Source organism: Mustelus asterias, chromosome 14, assembly GCF_964213995.1.
Source record: "Mustelus asterias chromosome 14, sMusAst1.hap1.1, whole genome shotgun sequence".
Lineage (NCBI taxonomy): Eukaryota > Metazoa > Chordata > Chondrichthyes > Carcharhiniformes > Triakidae > Mustelus > Mustelus asterias.
In genome coordinates, this window is record NC_135814.1 from 15709277 (window position 1) to 15726226 (window position 16950).

General features: G+C 43.2%; 1 protein-coding gene across 3 annotated transcripts in view; it reads left to right on the top strand.

Moving 5' to 3' along the window:
* Positions 1 to 703: 703 nt before the first annotated feature.
* Positions 704 to 16950, top strand: part of LOC144503511 (ras-related protein M-Ras) — a 59542-nt gene continuing 43295 nt past the window's right edge. The window contains exons 1-3 of one of the 3 annotated variants that reach the window (XM_078227910.1): positions 704 to 1410; positions 9719 to 9953; positions 15967 to 16172. In XM_078227910.1, the coding sequence (XP_078084036.1) occupies positions 15980 to 16172 (193 nt within the window). In that variant the 5' untranslated portion in view covers positions 704 to 1410; positions 9719 to 9953; positions 15967 to 15979. Of the gene's footprint in view, positions 1411 to 3552; positions 3606 to 9718; positions 9954 to 15966; positions 16173 to 16950 lie in introns of those variants that run through there. The other 2 variants (XM_078227911.1, XM_078227912.1) reach the window with 2 other exon arrangements.

The window sequence follows — 16950 nt, forward strand, 5'->3', positions numbered from 1 at the left end:
GAGAGTTGGTGCAGACTCGATGGGCTGAATGGCCTCTTTCTGCACTGTAGGGATTCTATCATTCATTTGTTAAATGCAACCTAGGATGGCGGCACGGTGGCACAATGGTTAGCACTGCTGCGTCATAGCCATGGGGACTTGGGTTCGATTCCTGGCTTGGGTCACTGTCTGTGTGGACTCTGCATGTTCTCCCTGTGTGTATGTAGGTTCCCTCCAGGTGCTCCAGTTTCCTCCCACAGTCTGACAGACGTGTTGGTTAGGTGCATTGGCCATGCTAAATTCTCCCTCAGTGTACCCGAATGGGTGTGGGGGTGTAGCGATTATGGAATTTTCACAATAACTTCATTGCTGTGTTAATGTAAGCCTACTTGTGACACAAATAAATAAACTTAAAATTTAAATGAGATGGGACTGTTGAAGCTAATACAATATTATTTTATTTGCAAGTGTTGCAGGGAGATGGACCAAATAAATCTTTTTTTATTCCCCTGCTGGATCTATTAAATCTTGAGCGAATGTTGAGTAGTCTAAGATCACATTATACAAATACAACGAAAAAAAACCCCAATACACTCAAACACAACCTATAGAGTGAGACCAGGAACTGCCAGCAACGCCTGCGTAGTTGGGACTTTGTAAGTTACAGCAACTGTTATGGTTTCAAGAGCCTTTCTTTGTAGAGGGGGAGGGGATTGCGACGTGCAATCATTATTCATTTGAAAATATAATGGCAGTGCAGAAAGAAAGGGCTGAAAGGGAGAGAGAGAAAGAGGAGGGGGGTAAGTTCTGAGCAGTGGTTTGTGTGAAAGAATCATTGTGAGTTCAGTAACACAAAGCAAACAGCTCTCTCCTCTGTCAGTCCACCTGATTACTCTCTGGATCAGTCCATTTCCAAGTGTGTGTGTGAGAGAGAGAGAGACTGGTGTCAGCAGAAAACCCAAGTGAGGGGAGACGCAGCGGTGGAGAGAGACAGAGAGCTTTACCCAGGAATGTGAAGGCTAAGGTCGGCTTTCCAATCCTCTCCTCTCCCTGAGCAGAAGGGGAACATTGGTGGAAGGAGCCCCCTTCCCCCATCCCCTTCCCCCATCCCCTGCCCTTCTATTTTTAGCATCAGCTGTTGAAGCATGGATTAGGGAGTAAAGTCAGGGGCAAGTCTGTGCAGAGGAGAAGGAGAGAGGCTTTCTTTGTAATAAAGGGGAAGGAGGGACATTCACAGCGGCTACACTCTCTTTCATTTAAAGAGAGTGGCAGAGCAGATCGTTGTTGGAGCTGTGTGTGTGGATGGCAGGGGTTCGGTAAGGGAGCAGCCCTGGGCTGGCAGCCGGGGTCTCGCTACAGTCTTGACATGTTGGCCAGCACCGTGTAGAAAGAGGCAGCAACAGCAGCAGCAGCGGCGGCGACGACTTGAGGGTAAGTTACTGGGCAGGAATCAAGACTTTGTTCATTTTGACTCAGCTCAGATTAAAACCATTTTATTCAAAAGGAAGTATCAAAAAAAAATGATTCTGCAATTTTCATTCCTTAACTTTGCCCCCTTAACTTCTCCACCTCCCCCATATTATTTCATATCCTAAATAACAATCCTTCATTCCAACCTGCCTCTCAGCTATCTGTTCTCAGATTCAATCCAGACATATTGTGTAATGATTCCAGATATTGTACAATTTCAGAAGCTTAATAGTCACAGAGCATTTGACTTGATGTAATGTGCTAGCCTGCAATTTATTTAATTTAAAATTATGCATTTTGCTGTGGTGTAACTTTTCTGAGAAACAGTTGTTTCTTGGATTTCAGGATAATTTGATTATTGATATTTTTGTATTTTTTTAAAAAACTATAATGCTTTTAAGGGACTGAAATAACTCGTTATTCAATCTAACGAGTCAGCAAGAGTGTGAAAGGATGCTTGGTTTAATGGAAGCAGGTACATTTTAATTCTTGGTCATGGTGATATCAGCTTTCTCAGGCCTCTGTTTTCAGGCTTCATGTAAAACCGCAATGTGTCTTTTTTTAAACTTTATATTTCTGTGAATATCAGATTAAGATCACTAACCTCCGCACCCACATTATACACACACCGCCCCCCCCCCACCCCCCACCCCCCACCCCCCACCCCCCACCCCCCTATGCTAAATGAAGGACCAAAAGGACACTGAGATCATTGGCTGGTTCACTAAAGAATTTAAAAACACTGCTTAAGATTTACATTGAGGAAGTAATCCTACACCAGCACTTTTTTTTTTAAAAAAAGCAATTCAGATGTTAGATTTATTTATCGCAGGGTGGCTGTCACTGTGAACAATGAAGGAGCAGTACTGAGATGTTGTACGACCGTTCCAATACGCCTTCTGATCTTCTCATAACATTGGTAATCCCCTATTTCTAACCCTCTCTCTCTCTCAAGCTGTGGTACCATTGTCAGGTGGGGAGAGGAAACCTGTCAAGGAAATGGAACTGTCGCAGTATTACAAGCTATAAAATGAAACAGCACTGCTTGATATGGATCACAAGTTGTGGATAATATAAAAATGTGTACAAGAGAGTGATATAACATTGGGGTTCAGACAGCTGACCTGAGCCATACAGGATTAGCCTCATCATTAATGGTGTTCTGAACCCCTTGATTGGATGATTATCTTGTATGTAGTCAGCATTGTTCCAAGCTTCCATTCTTTACGGCAATTATAGTGCGGGTAGGAGGGAGAGAGAGAGGTTACAATGAGGTTAACTTCAATCAAGAGATATTAACCCAGTTCTAAATTAGGTCAGAACCGTAATGGAGCAGTTGAATATTTGATTGATTTTAAGTTGTTCTGTTATAATAATTAACCACGGCAAGGACAATATTGCTTCATGTTCAACAGTCTTCTACATTTGGACCATTTGATTCCTGTTTTTTTCCTGATTTTTTTTTTAAATCAGCCAATTCAAGGTACTTGAAGGTTAGTATGTGCAGTTTATTTCCATTTTGTGTAGCTGTCATGTCGAAGTTAGTGAAAGGTATTCTCAATCAGACCCATGTCTTAGCTCCAGTTTATGTGTACATTGTTTTGAAATGGAAAAGAAATGGTATTTTTGAATAATTAAGTATTGCAGCACTCTGGACACCTTTTTCTGAGATGCAGAATGCATTAAATTAGTCTTTCTCTGCAGTCCATCCTGATTAAATGAAATTTAATAAGTCAAGTTAAATGATATAACTGTACTTTGGAATTAATCTATGCCACGATGCCATTCCTCCCCCCCCCCCCCCCCCCCCTGCCATGCAATGGACTAAGACAAAGAGGGAAAAAATTCACAAAACTAAGCTTGAATGCTGTAGGATTCGCCATTTCGGAACCAATTTAAATCCATCACTCAAGGGCTCTGTCTACAATACATTTATTTTCTGTCAAAAGTTTTCCTTTTATAGGATAGCACATATTTATTATGTGGCTTTGGGCTTCACTGTGGATAGAAAGCAGTGATTGGCTGGCCTTGGCTTCCTGAAAGCAGGCCGCACTAGTTAAGGGGGTGTTGCAGCTTTAGGAAAGTCTCTTCAACATCATAGCATTTTCTTTTTAAAGGAAAGAAAACTTCTGATCTTGATGACCGAGAGGCAAAATGTGAGATTGTTGACAATTGTTTTTTATGTGGCGAAGAGCAGGAAGCTGTTCTTTTCCGAGAATTGTTGTAAGGAAATTGGCTGGGGGTTGTCGTTGTGTGTGTTGTCATTGTGTGTGTGTGTGTCGTTTTGTGTGTGTGTGTGTCATTTTTTTTGTGCGTGTGATTCTAAGGCTGATTTTGCAGTAGTTTGTAAGATGAATGGTGGATTATTGTGCTATCCCTCCTCTCCGGGGCAAGTGTCTCCATTTCTTTTTTTTAAAGATCTAACTGTTATTAAAAAGATTTCTTCTTTTTAAACCTGGTGCTGTGAATCATATCAGACATGGAATGAAGCCTCAAGGCTGATGTGAATCCTCAGCTGTTTCATAACATGAGTTGTTTTTGCTTGACCAGTGTCAGATTTCACTGTTTAAAATTATGACAGAGTGTTGAGTCATTGAGAGCTAAAATCGTACAGTATATTTGTATGTATGTGTGTGATATAGGCATAGCAAAATAATGGAACAATAGTCCAGAAAGAAAAACAATAACTGTATTGTTCAGCAAGAAACAATCTATTGAATAAATTCCAGTGTCTTTCTGTGTCCGCTGAGTTTCTGTACTTTGTAAAGTTTCTGCAAATTCTGTGCATTTCCCAGGACTAACATGGATTGCCCAGTGAAAGGCTGGCTAATTCAACACTCACATTGCACACCTAAGTTAAATACTGCAGATTCTGGAAATCTGAAATAAAAGTGGAAAATGCTGAGAGTACTCAACAGGTCAGGCAGCACCTGTGGAGAGTGAACATTTCAACAGAGCTCTGCCCTGAATTTTGTGCAGTCGCAGTACACCAACCGATGCAAATTCCACCTCAGCGACTTCAATTTTTAAACACAAAATAAAGAGCAAGGGATTTAAATTAATTCTGATGAAAATTGGATTTGGTTTACTCATGTTGAAGCAGCCTTGTTTATTAATGTGGAGACAATGGATTGTGTATCTTGGCTGCCCCTGATATCTTATGTCAAGAATTTTATTCTAATTAAATCAAAATAAACAGAGCAGAAAAAAAAATGATTTTAAAGTATGTCAAGATGACTGAAACTAATTTAGTGGTTTTACAATCCTTCTGTGTGGCTGCTCAGACAGAACATCAAGATATATCTTCCCAGGTTTAGTGATTGTGAGAGGTTTTGTTTTAATTTGTTCATGGGATGTGGGCGTCGCTGGCTGGGCCAGCATTTATTGCCCGTCCCTGGGGACATTTAAGCGCATCCATTGCTGTGGATCTGGAGTCACATCTAGGCCAGACCAGGATAAGGACAGAATTTCTTCCCTAAAGGATATTAGGGAACCACTTGGGATTTTATGACAATCGACAATGATTTTGTGGTCATCCTTAGACTTTTGATTCATTCAGACTTCACCATCTGCCGTGGTGGGATTCGAACCCAGGTCCCCAGAGCCTTAGCCTGGATTACTAATCCAGCGACAATACCACTCCGCCAGCACCTCCCCTCTGCTTGTAAACTTTGGGCCTAATGCATTCCTGTAGAGCTTTCATTTTCCTTTCTGTAGTCAACCCAGATTCGCTTTTATGTTGTCCAGCCCATGACTAGCCTCTGCTGAGTTCTATCTGAAACTGGAAACAAGTGATTATGAAACCATTGCGAATAATGGAAAATAACGGCTTCCTTTTTTTGGATTTAACTCATATTTTGATCTTTAGATGCCTAAATTATGGGCGGGATCTTGAGCCCGCACTCGCTGTCCATGAGATTGCCAGTGGTGGCTAAAGATGTGGCGTAACCCAAAAGTCGCGGATCTCGCCGAGAAATCGCAACTTCCAATTTTTGCCGCCCCTTTGCAAGTGACATAATCAGATTCAGTCCTGCAAGGGGCAGGAACCTGATTCAAATATATTTTAATAGATTTGCATCTTATTAAACACTCCCCACCCCACCCCCCTCGCCATATATTGAACCCCTCCACCATATTTTCAAACTAAACCAATGTCGTGTCACGTGAGGTTTACAACAGGTTCATCCAGATGTGAACCTGTCATGGGGTTGCCCTGGGGAGGTAAAAGGTGAGTATATCCCTCGAGGGAGAGGGACATTTGATTTGATTTGATTTATTATTGTCACGTGTATTGGGATACAGTGAAAAGTATTGCTTCTTGCGAGCTATACAGACAAAGCATACCGTTCTTAGAGAAGGAAACGAGAGAGTGCAGAATGTAGTGTTACGGTCATAGCTAGGGTGTAGAGAAAGATCAACTTAATGCAAGGCAAGTCCATTCAAAAGTCTGATGGCAGCAGGGAAGAAGCTGTTCTTGAGTTGGTTGGCCTGGCAACACCCTCTGGCACAGGTTGGTGCTGTGTAGGGGAAGGGGTCCAATGTTTGAGGGTGGGAGGGAAGGTCTTTATGGCTTTTATGGTGTGTGGGTGAGGGAGAGATGCTAACTCCAATCAACAGAGCAGGGAGTAAGGTGCAGGATCCGACTCTGATCGCAGGAGACAATGTGGGGAGCCCCTAAGATCTCCGTGATGGGCTGGAGGGGGAAAGGTTTATTCATGTTCTGATTGAGGAGCACTTTAAACATGGTGCTCCGATCTCAGTGCAGCTGGGCTTTGCCAGCGCATTTAGGTGCTGCCCCCTGCATGATGGTGTGAAACATGCCCAGCTTTTTTTTTTTGACAGTGTGGTAAGATCTGGCAGTGAAAGCCAACTTGTTTCTCTGGAGAGAAGCACACCAGTTTTCTCACCTGAACCAGCACCCTGTCAAATTCTGAGAAGATCGCCCTCATTGAATACGACCAATCTAGGTTCTCGTGTACTGGACTCTAACTTCTCCACCACTTCTCTGGTGGTAATGTCACTGGGCTACTAATCCAAAGACTTGGGCTCAGGCTCTGGGGACACTGGTTCAAATCCCACCACACCAGCTGGTAGAATTTAAAGTCAATTGATTTTTTTAAAAATCTGAAGTTGTAAGGTGATGACCATGAAACTATCATTGATTGTCATTAAAAACCCATCTGGTTCACTGATGCCCTCAAGTGAAGGAAATCTGCCGTCCTTACCTGGTCTACATTCGAGCCCAGATCCGCAGCAATGTCACTGCCCTCTGAAGTGACCTAACAAACCGTTTAGGGGCAGTTAGCGATGGGTAACAAATGCTGGCCTTGCCAGTGATGCCCACATCCCTTAAAAGAATAAAGTTTTTTAAAAATCTTCTCATTCTATTGAAATCTATCACTTTTTCTTTCAACAAATGTTTGAATATTATCTCTTTATTGTCATAGTATCAGAATTTTGCCTGATAATGCTCTTTCTGAAGTGTCATAGAATCCCTACAGTGCAGAAGGGGGCCATTCGGCCCATCGAGCCTGCACCGACAATGATCCCACCTCGGTCCAATCCCTGTAACTCTACGCATTTACTCTGCTAGTCCCCCTGACACTAAGGGTCAATTTATCATGGCCAATCAACCTAACCCGCACATCTTGGACTGTGGGAGGAAACCGGAGCACCCGGAGGAAACGCACACAGACACGGGAAGAATGTGCAGACTCCGCACAGAGAGTGACCTGAGGCCGGAATTGAACCCGCATCCCTGGCGCTGTGAGGCAGCAGTGCTAAAGACTGTGCCACCGTGCCATGGGACATCTCCTGATTACATTTCAAGGCACTATATGAATGCAAGTTGGAGTGTATTGGAGGCTGACTCTGGGCGTGCCTGGGTACTATACTCCTGGAATCCAGGAAAATCCTACTGGTAATGTGTTATTTCTGACTGTTTTACCTGATGTACTGGCATCACATTACTTAGCTGTCCCTTTCGTAAATTAGGATGACCTGATACTAAACATAGTTGCTGAGAAAAGCTGAATAAAACCCCCAAATTGCCCAAATCAGCTGCGGTGTTAACCAATGTAAATTACAATCTTCAGTACATTAAAGGTATAGACATTCACTGGCTGTATTTATAAGGAGGGGGCTTGATTGCGTAACTATATAAATGTCGTATTCAAATAAGCACTCTTGATGGGCAATGGTCTTTTTCCACCGACACATTTTAAAATGTTCCTCTTCAAATAGATGAGGCATTGCCTGTTGCTGTTTGAGAATGTGTCACTGTGATGGTGTCTCTGAGGTTCCCGCTGGTCCTATGTGATGTTTCATATACATAAAATGAGTCATTGGCCGAATGTGCCATTTATATAAGAATTCTGGCTACCACGCCATCAAAGTTGAAGATTATCCAGACAGATGTTGCTGTGTACATGATCTGTCCAGTATTTTGTGCTGCAATTCTATCTCTGTGCAGAATTGAGTAAATGTTGATGTTTGCTTAACATGCAGAAAATTGCCTGCACTTTAATTCCTTCCTCTTGGGAAATACATGGTTTCTAATTAATCTATTCCAATGATAGTTTTGGGTCAAAATTGTGTTTGGTGAGTTGAGGAGTTAAGTATTAATCCCAGTTACTTCATTCACCGGAGCATCAAGAACGGCTTTTTTACGAGCTCTCTTTTGATAGAAAGCTGTCCCAAGGCATGACAGAGGCACATGGAAATGAGGGATACTGAGATATTATTTCAAATTTTTATCCATCAAAAAGTTTGTCTGTGCCTGTTGTGAATATTAGGTTCCTTCACCTCCACCTCTTCCACCAAGGTCATAAAGAAGACGGAGGAATTTAGTGATCAGCTTCCAGAGTGCGAAACGCACAATGATGGAGAGAGAGTGATGTACAAAGAGGCTGGTATCAGACGCACAGAGTGTAGGGAGGAAGGCTAGCTTGTACTCCTGAACTGGCCAGAAGGTTGTCACCTTTAGACTCAGTTACTCCAACAATGACAAGGGTGAAGGGTTGATAACAAATGGACTGAGATGAAGTTTAAAGTTTTTTTTTATTATTCATTCATGGGACGTGGGCATCGCCGTCTGGCCAGCATTTATTGACCATCCCTAGTTGCTCTTGGAGGGCAGTTGAGAGTCAACCACATTGCTGTGGCTCTGGAGTCACATGTAGGCCAGACCAGGTAAGGATGGTAGATTTCCTTCCCTAAAGGACATTCGTGAACCAGATGGGTTTTTCAGACAATTGACAATGATTTCATCAGTAGATTCTCAATTCCATATATTTTTAGTGAATTCAAATTCCACCAGCTACCGTGGCGGGATTCGAACCTGGGTCTCCAGAACATTAGCTGATTTTCTGGATTAATAGTCTAGTGATAATACCACTAGGCCATTGCTCATAGTTCAGAATGGGACAGTGGTTGGGAGGAGGAGGGAGCCCTCAAATAACAGTCAAAATCATTGAAAAATAATTCAATTTGTAATTCATTAGTATTTTAGAGCATTTCTCCTTGAATTCAGGCTAAAGAACGACAGAGATTAAGCTTTGCTAATGTGCATATTACCTTAAATCTAGAATTGAAATGCAGAAGGAGGCTCCTTAGATCATGGTACCCACATTGAGCTCTTCACTTAGTCCTATTCCCCTGCCAATTCCCCATGTCCTTCAAATCTTTCAATAATTATCCACTTCCATTTTAGAAGCTATTATAGATTCTGCTTTCCTTATCTGTTATGGTCAGGAATTCAATATCCTAACCAGTTTAAGTCACCATCTATTTACTTTACCAAAGCCTCTTGGTTCTTTCAGCATGTTTGCGTGGAAAGAGCCCCAGTTTCTCTTGTCTGTCTTCATCTTTGGTGACATCTTATTAAATCTCCTCTCCGTGGCCTTGACATTGTCCCAAAAGAAGGCACTCAAAGCTGAACACAATATTCTATCTGTGGCGTAACAAATAACAATGAGGTGGAGATGCCAGCGTTGGACTGGAGTGGGCACAGTAAGAAGTCTCATAACAGGTTAAAGTCCAACAGGGTGCACCCACCTGATGAAGGAGCAGCGCACCGAAAGCTCGTGATTCCAAATAAACATGTTGGACTTCAACCTGGTGTTGTGAGACTTCTTACTGCAACAAATAATGTGCATAGCTTCAGTATTCCATCTTTACTTTAGTACATGTGCTAAAATCAAGATTTCATATCTTTTATTTGACTTATACGATTTTCATCTCTCTCACTCTCTCTTTCTCTCTCTCTCAGATCTGACTATCCAAGCACCTAAAACCCCAATTTCTAACCCGAGGTGGGTTTGAGCCAGTCAGGGTGCCATTTGGACTCCTTGGTGTGAGCTCTGGGCCCCATTTTTAAATTCTGATTGGGCAGTCTTCCAATGCCAGCAGGACTGATGGTGGGAAGGGAGCCAACATCAAGAGACCCCAAGACAGTATTTCACCGCCCAGTGCTGGGAGCACGGGTTTCCGCAGAGCTGCAAGTGGTAAGAGGAAGGGAAGGCTGAGGATCCCCAATGGAGTCTGGTAAAATCACAACCTGAGCCAGAGTGCATCCTCCCAAAAAATAGGAACATGCCTTGTTGGCTACTCTGGCCTAATTTTTTTTAAATTTAAAATTGCGGCAAGAAACCTCACCTCACTGGGCCACAACTTGATTTGATTTATTATTGTCACATGTATTAGCAAACAGTGAAAAGTATTGTTTCTTGCACGCTATACAGACAAAGCATACTGTTCATAGAGAAGGAAACGAGACAGTGCAGAATGCAGTGTTATAGTCATAGCTAGGATGTAGAGAAAGATCAACTTAATGCAAGGTAAGTCCATTCAAAAGCCTGACAGCAGCAGGGAAGAAGCTGTTCTTGAGTCAGTTGGTACCTGACCTCAGATTTTTGTATCTTTTTCCGACGGAAGAAGGTGGAAGAGAGAATGTCTGGGATGCGTGGGGTCCTTAATTATGCTGGTTGTTTTGCGAGCCAGCGGGAAGTGTAGACAGAGTCAGTGGACGGGGGGCTGGTTTGCGTGATGGATTGGGCTGCATTCACAACCTTCTGTAGTTCCTTGCGGTCTTGGGCAGAGCAGGAGCCATACCAAACTGTGGTACAACCAGAAAGAATGCATTCTATGGTGCATCTGTAAAAGCTGGTGAGAGTCGTAGCTGGCATGCCAAATTTCCTTAGTCTTCTGAGAAAGTAGAGGCGTTGGTTGGAATTTTGATTATGTCCCTACCGCCATTGCTTTTTTAAAATTACTATTCTTTCCTAGCATGTGAGTGTCATGGGCAATGCCAACATTTACTGTCCATTCCGAATTGCCCTCAAGGACCATGTGGTAAGCTACCTTGAATCATTCCAGTGGTGTAGGTTCCATGTGGTGTAGGTACACCCACAATGCTGTTGGGAAGGGTGTTCCAGGATTTTGACCCAGGGACAGTGAAGGAATGGCGATATGGTTCCAAGTTAGGAAGTTGTGTGGCTTGGAGGGGAACTCGCAACTTGTGGTGTTACCCATGCATCTACTGCCCTTATCCTTTGAGGCAGGAGAAGTGGCGGGTTTGGAAGATGCTGTTGACAGAGCCTTGGTGAGTTGCTGTAGTGCATCCTTTAGATGGTGTATGCTGTTGCCACTGTGCATCGGTGGTAGATGGGGTGAATGTTAGCGATGGCAGTGGATGGCTGCCAATCAAGTGAACTGCTTTGTCTTGGATAGCATTGAGTTTGAGTGTTGTTGGAGCTTGCACACACCCAGGCACGTGGGGATGCGATAGCGTAGTGGTATTATCGCTAGACTATTAATCTACAAATTCAGCCAATGTTCTGGGAACCTGGGTTTGAATCCCACCACAGAATGTGAATTCATTAAAAATATCTGGAATTTAGAATCTACTGATAACCATGGTCGATTGTTGTAAAAACCCATCTGGTTCACTAATGTCCTTTTAGGGAAGGAAATCTGCCGCTCTTACCCGGTCTGGCCTACATGTGATTCCAGAGCCACAGCAATGTGGTTGACTCTCGACTGCCCTCAGACAACTAGGGATGGGCAATAAATGCTGGCCAGCCAGTGACGCCTATGTCCCACAAATAACTTAAGAAAACACTCCTGACTTGTGCTTTGCAGACGATGTGTAAGCTTTGGGGAGATGGGAGGTGAGTTACTTGCTACAGAATTCCCAGCCTCTGACCTGCTCTGGAAGCAACAGTAAATGGCTAGTCCAGCCTGACTCATTTTAAAACTCCACATCCTCAACAGACTTGGTTAAAATCAAGCTTTGAATCCAATCTCTCTGCCCTTCTGCGCCAGGGACCCGGGTTCAATTCCGGCCTCGGGTCACTGTCTGTGTGGAGTTTGCACATTCTCCCCGTGTCTGCGTGGGTTTCCTCCGGGTGCCCCGGTTTCCTCCCACAGTCCAAAGATGTGCAAGTTAAGTTGATTGGCCATGCTAAATTAACCCTAGTGTCAGTGGGATTAGCAGGGTAAATATGAGGCATTGCGGGAATACGGCCTGGGTGGGACTGTGATTGGTACAGACTCGATGGGCCGAATGGCCATCCTCTGCACTGTAGGGATTCTATGATCTATGAATCTCCTTTTACATGTATTTTTACTATTATATTCCTTCTATGTTGGTTTAATTGAGTCATTGAGAAGTGCAATGGTTTTGACGTTTAAGTGTGGGAGCGTCACCACTATTCATGTCCCTCTTGTTTGAAAAGCATTTGTTCACTATTAATCTGCCTTTTGGCCAACCTCCTATTAGTGCTGGCCATGTATAATTAACGTGTGTGTTTCAATTTCTTTGATAAGTTTCTGTTCTTTTCTTAAATTACATGAATAAATTCGTCAACAGCAACATGTCATTTGCAAATCCGTGTGAACTGACCCTTGTTAACCTGGGCCTTTCGAGGTAGTATTTTTGTGTTGTGTATTATGGTCTCTGGTGGCTACAAATGTTGGGTTGGAGAGCTGAATACTGTGGCGCTGGATTTTGTTTTAAGATTGGATGATGAAGTGTACATTGAATCAAATTACCTGAGGAACTTTATGTCAACGGGAGGAAGTGAATATTGTATAGCAGGCTGAGATAGCGGGCTTTGAGAGCAAAGCGAATCAATTAAAAATTGACGTCTACGAATTTTTACACTACTTGGTGGAATTGGCAATCGCAGTTCTCTCGTCCAGAGGGAGGGGAAAATTGATGTATCAATTTGGATACCACTTGGCGGAATTGGCAATGTTTTTAAGAATAAGTCCCCTCGCTGCCAAGTCAGTGAATTGTGAGATTTTGAGATTTAATGAGGTAGAGAATAGGGACTTGCAAAATAAGGAAGGAAATGAAGGCATGTGACCTCACTGGTAAATCAACATTTCGTGAAAGCTGTATGCAGCAACTGGGAGAAGCAGGAACTAGAGTGTGTCCGACTCCGATCAAACTTGCACCTTTTAGGAGCAACTGGAGAGTCATGGTAACGATGAACTACTGCATTCATTTTCTTTCCCTGTTGCGAAGATCTTCCAATTAAACACTTGGTTCCTTAGCACTTACTTAACTTCCGTTAACTGAGCAAGGAGAGAAAAGTGAGCAAAACTTTTTCTTAAATAGATTCTTAATTCGGTGAGTCCTAACCTGAACTGCAATTGCTGGTCTCCTATATAACCCTGTATTGTTAATAGGTCTCTTGTTATAGAACAACAGTACAACGCAGCCATCTGCATGGCACAATTTTTTTGCCTAACTCACAAAGACACTATTATACTAAAGTTATCCAGTCTACTTCAGACTCCTCAGTAATACTTGTGTTTCTCTCAGTCTGAATGTCAATTTTTTTGCTAGACCCCATGAATGTGATGCTGTGAGGCTTATGAAGTATTCTAGTTTGTGTAAGCTTTTTTTTATCATTAATTTTAGATGAATGCTGAAAAGTGTAGATGGGTTGTTGTTAGTCTATAATAGCACTGAGCAGTTCCATTGAATTACTTTTTGAAGCCCATATACCCCAAACACTGCATAATTTCTCAATGTTTTCAAAAGTACACATTCAACCCTGCCAACTATCGCTCCTTACCAGTAACCGTCACTTGACTTTTCAAAAGGGACTTGCTTTTTGTGTGCAATCCTTAAAAAATGAAATCGCTTCAGATGTTCAAGTTGATTTGGGGAGGCGATGGCCTAGCGGTATTATCGCTAGACTATTAATCCAGAAACTCAGCTAATGTTCTGGGGACCCGGGTTCGAATCCTACCACAGCAGATGGTGGAATTTGAATTCAATTTTTAAAAACCTAGAATTAAGAATCTACTGATGACCATGAAACCATTGTCGATTGTCGGAAAAAACCCATCTGGTTCACTGATGTCCTTTAGGGAAGGAAATCTGCCATCCTTACGTGATCTGGCCTACATGTGACTTCAGAGCCACAGCAATGTGGTTGACTCTCGACTGCCATCAGGCAACTAGGGAAGGGCAATGAATACTGGCCAGCCAGCGATGCCCATGTCCCATGAATGAATTAAAATCTTGTCTGAATCACAAGGCGCAAGTACTGCACCCCAATACTTCCCTAATATCTGTAACTCTGTGCATTTTCTTGTGTCCAGAAATGGTTGAACAAAATTTCGTAGGTTGATAGCTAAATATTTTTCCAGTGTTTCTGTCTCCAAAAGCTGAGCAGTTTCCAAAGTCAATGGCTTCAGGAGAAGGTAGCTTATCTCTGCTGGAGTTAGCTTCTCCTAGTTCAGTGGCATCAGTTGCTTTCAAAAACAGCTCAAGCATGTTGCGTTTGTGGCCGTTGACCCTTATTTCCCAATACCTACTTGTGCGATAGTGTGAGTCTAGTGTGTAACAATGGAACTTGTGACCTAAAATTCAGGTCGGGCTAGGGTTGATTGGCCATGGTAAATTGCCTCTTATTGTCAGGAGGGCTAGCAGGGTAAATACACGGGCTTAAGAGGATAGGACCTGGGTGGGATTGTTGTCGGTGCAGGCTTGATGGGCTGAATGACACTGTAGGGTTCGATGGAACTGAGAAAGGGTAGCCACAAGTTTGTTGAAAGATGGTGTGGCTATTAGGGAGAGTCTTAACATACAAACCTGTGAATTAGAAGCAGCAGCAGGCTATGCAGCCCCTTGGACTTGCTTCACCTTTCAATAAGTGTGTGTCTGATCTGATTGTGGCCTCAATTTCACATTCCGCCTACCCTGATAACCTTTACTCCCTTATTAGTTAGGAATCTTTCCACCTTTGCTTCAAAGATATTGAATGACCCTACCTCCACCATTTTCCAGGGAAAAGAATTCCAAAGGCTCAAACTTTCCAGCTCGGGAGAATGCGAGCGACAGCTAAAGCCATTGACATCGGCGAGACTGGAAGATCCTGCCACCAGGCATTGGCTGGGAAAAGATTCTTCACGTTCTCTACTAGTACAAGGGGACACAAAATAAAAATAAGGGGTCTCCCATTTCAGTCAAAGTGGAAGAGAGTTAGAGAGATGGTGTGGCGCCGTGGTTAGCACTTCTTCCTCACAGCACCAGGGACCAGGGTTCGATTCTGGTCTTGAGTGACTATGTGTGGAATTTGCTCGTTCTCCCCATGTCTGTGTGGGTTTCCTTCAGGCGCTCCAGTTTCCACCCACAGTCCAAAGATGCTCAGGTTAGGTGGATTGGCCTTGCTAATTTGCCCCTTAGTGCCTAAAGAGATGTGGGGTAAATGCATGGGGTCACAGCAATAGGGTGGGGTGGACCTGGGTAAGCTGCTCTGTCACGGAGTTGGTGCAGACTCGCTGGGCCGAATGGCCTCCTTCTGCAGTGCAGGCTTTCTAAGATTCTATGAGAATCGTAGTGGTTTTGGGAAAAATTTCAGAGCCTGCAGCCAAGGCCACTGAAGGCTCTGGCAAGGGGAAGGGGATTGGCAACTGGCCCAATTCGTTCTGTGGGAGTTACTGTAGATTATAAATGGGTAGGGTAAGAACATGGGTGAGAGAAACATCAAAGTGAAAACTCTTTTTTTTTTAAAAAACTGCAATTGGGTTGGCAGGTAAAAAGGTGGCAAGGTTTAGGGCCATGGCAGCTGAAGGCACAGTTGCCAATTGTGGAGCAGTGAAAACTGGGGATGTGCAAGAGGCTAAAATTGGAAGGGGGAGCGATATCTCAGTTAGCTGAAGAACTGAATGAGCTTACAGACATGGGGGCGGCCATGGAGGCACAGGGGTGAGAATTTAAAAACATTCTCCCAATGGCACTGTATAGACTTTGGAAAGTATGCAGCTTTTTGGAGGTAGAAACATTGGAAAATGTTCAACTATCAAATTATGAAATTCTGTTCAACCATTTGTGAACACACATCACCTCGAGACCCCCTCTAAGCATCTCTGTGTCTCCTTAGCTTTTCCTAATATGTGAACCCTTGGGCATTGTGAAGAAACTGCCAACAACAATGGCATTTACAGTTAAAACAAAGTTCTGATTTTAACAGTTTTCTATCCTTCTACATGTTGCAGGTTAAACTAAGACATGGCAACAAGTGCGGTTCCAAGTGACAATCTCCCCACGTACAAACTTGTGGTGGTGGGAGACGGCGGCGTTGGAAAAAGTGCTCTCACCATCCAGTTCTTCCAGAAGATTTTTGTGCCCGATTATGATCCAACGATTGAAGACTCTTACTTGAAGCACACAGAAATCGATGGGCAGTGGGCCATCCTGGATGGTAAGTTTGGGATTATATCATTTATCTAACTCCGAAAAGTGCAGTTTTTTAAGTTGCAGAAAGGTTATTGAAATATTAATTCAGGTAGAGCCTCACTATATACAGTAAAGCCTATTTGTCAATATTTTGACTTGCTTTTTTTTATAAACTTGCATTTCGCATGGCTTATTTCCAGAACTCCACCCAAAAGATATTAGCCAGAATTCTCTGACCTCGCTCGCGGCTGGGATTCTCCCTTCCAGTTGCAGTGAATGGATATTTGGCAGAGCGCCAAATTCTCCACCTTCGCTGGCAGTGGTAGCGACATCGGAGAATCCTGGCCATTGAGTAAAAAAATAAGCAGTGCTGGATGTACACAATAGGTCAATGAGCTACTGGCAGAGGAGGTGTTTCATGGGGCGGCATAGTGGTTAGCACTGCTGCTTCACAGCGACAGGAAACTGGGTTCGATTCCCGGCTTGGGTCACTGTCTGTGTGGAGTTTGCACGTTCTGCCCATGTCGGCATAGGTTTCCTCCGGGTGCTCGGGTTTCCTCCAACATTCTGGAAGACGTGCATTGACCTCAACAGGCACCGGACTGTGGCGACTGGGGGAATTTCACAGTAACTTCATTGCAGTGTTAATGTACGCCTTACTTGTGACTAATAAATAAACTTGAAACTTTTAATTCAATGTTTGAGGATATGTTCTACTGTTCTCACCACAGAAGCAGATGAATCTGCATTTGCCCATTTCGATATATTCTGTTTCAGTATCAGAGCATTCATAGAACATAGAA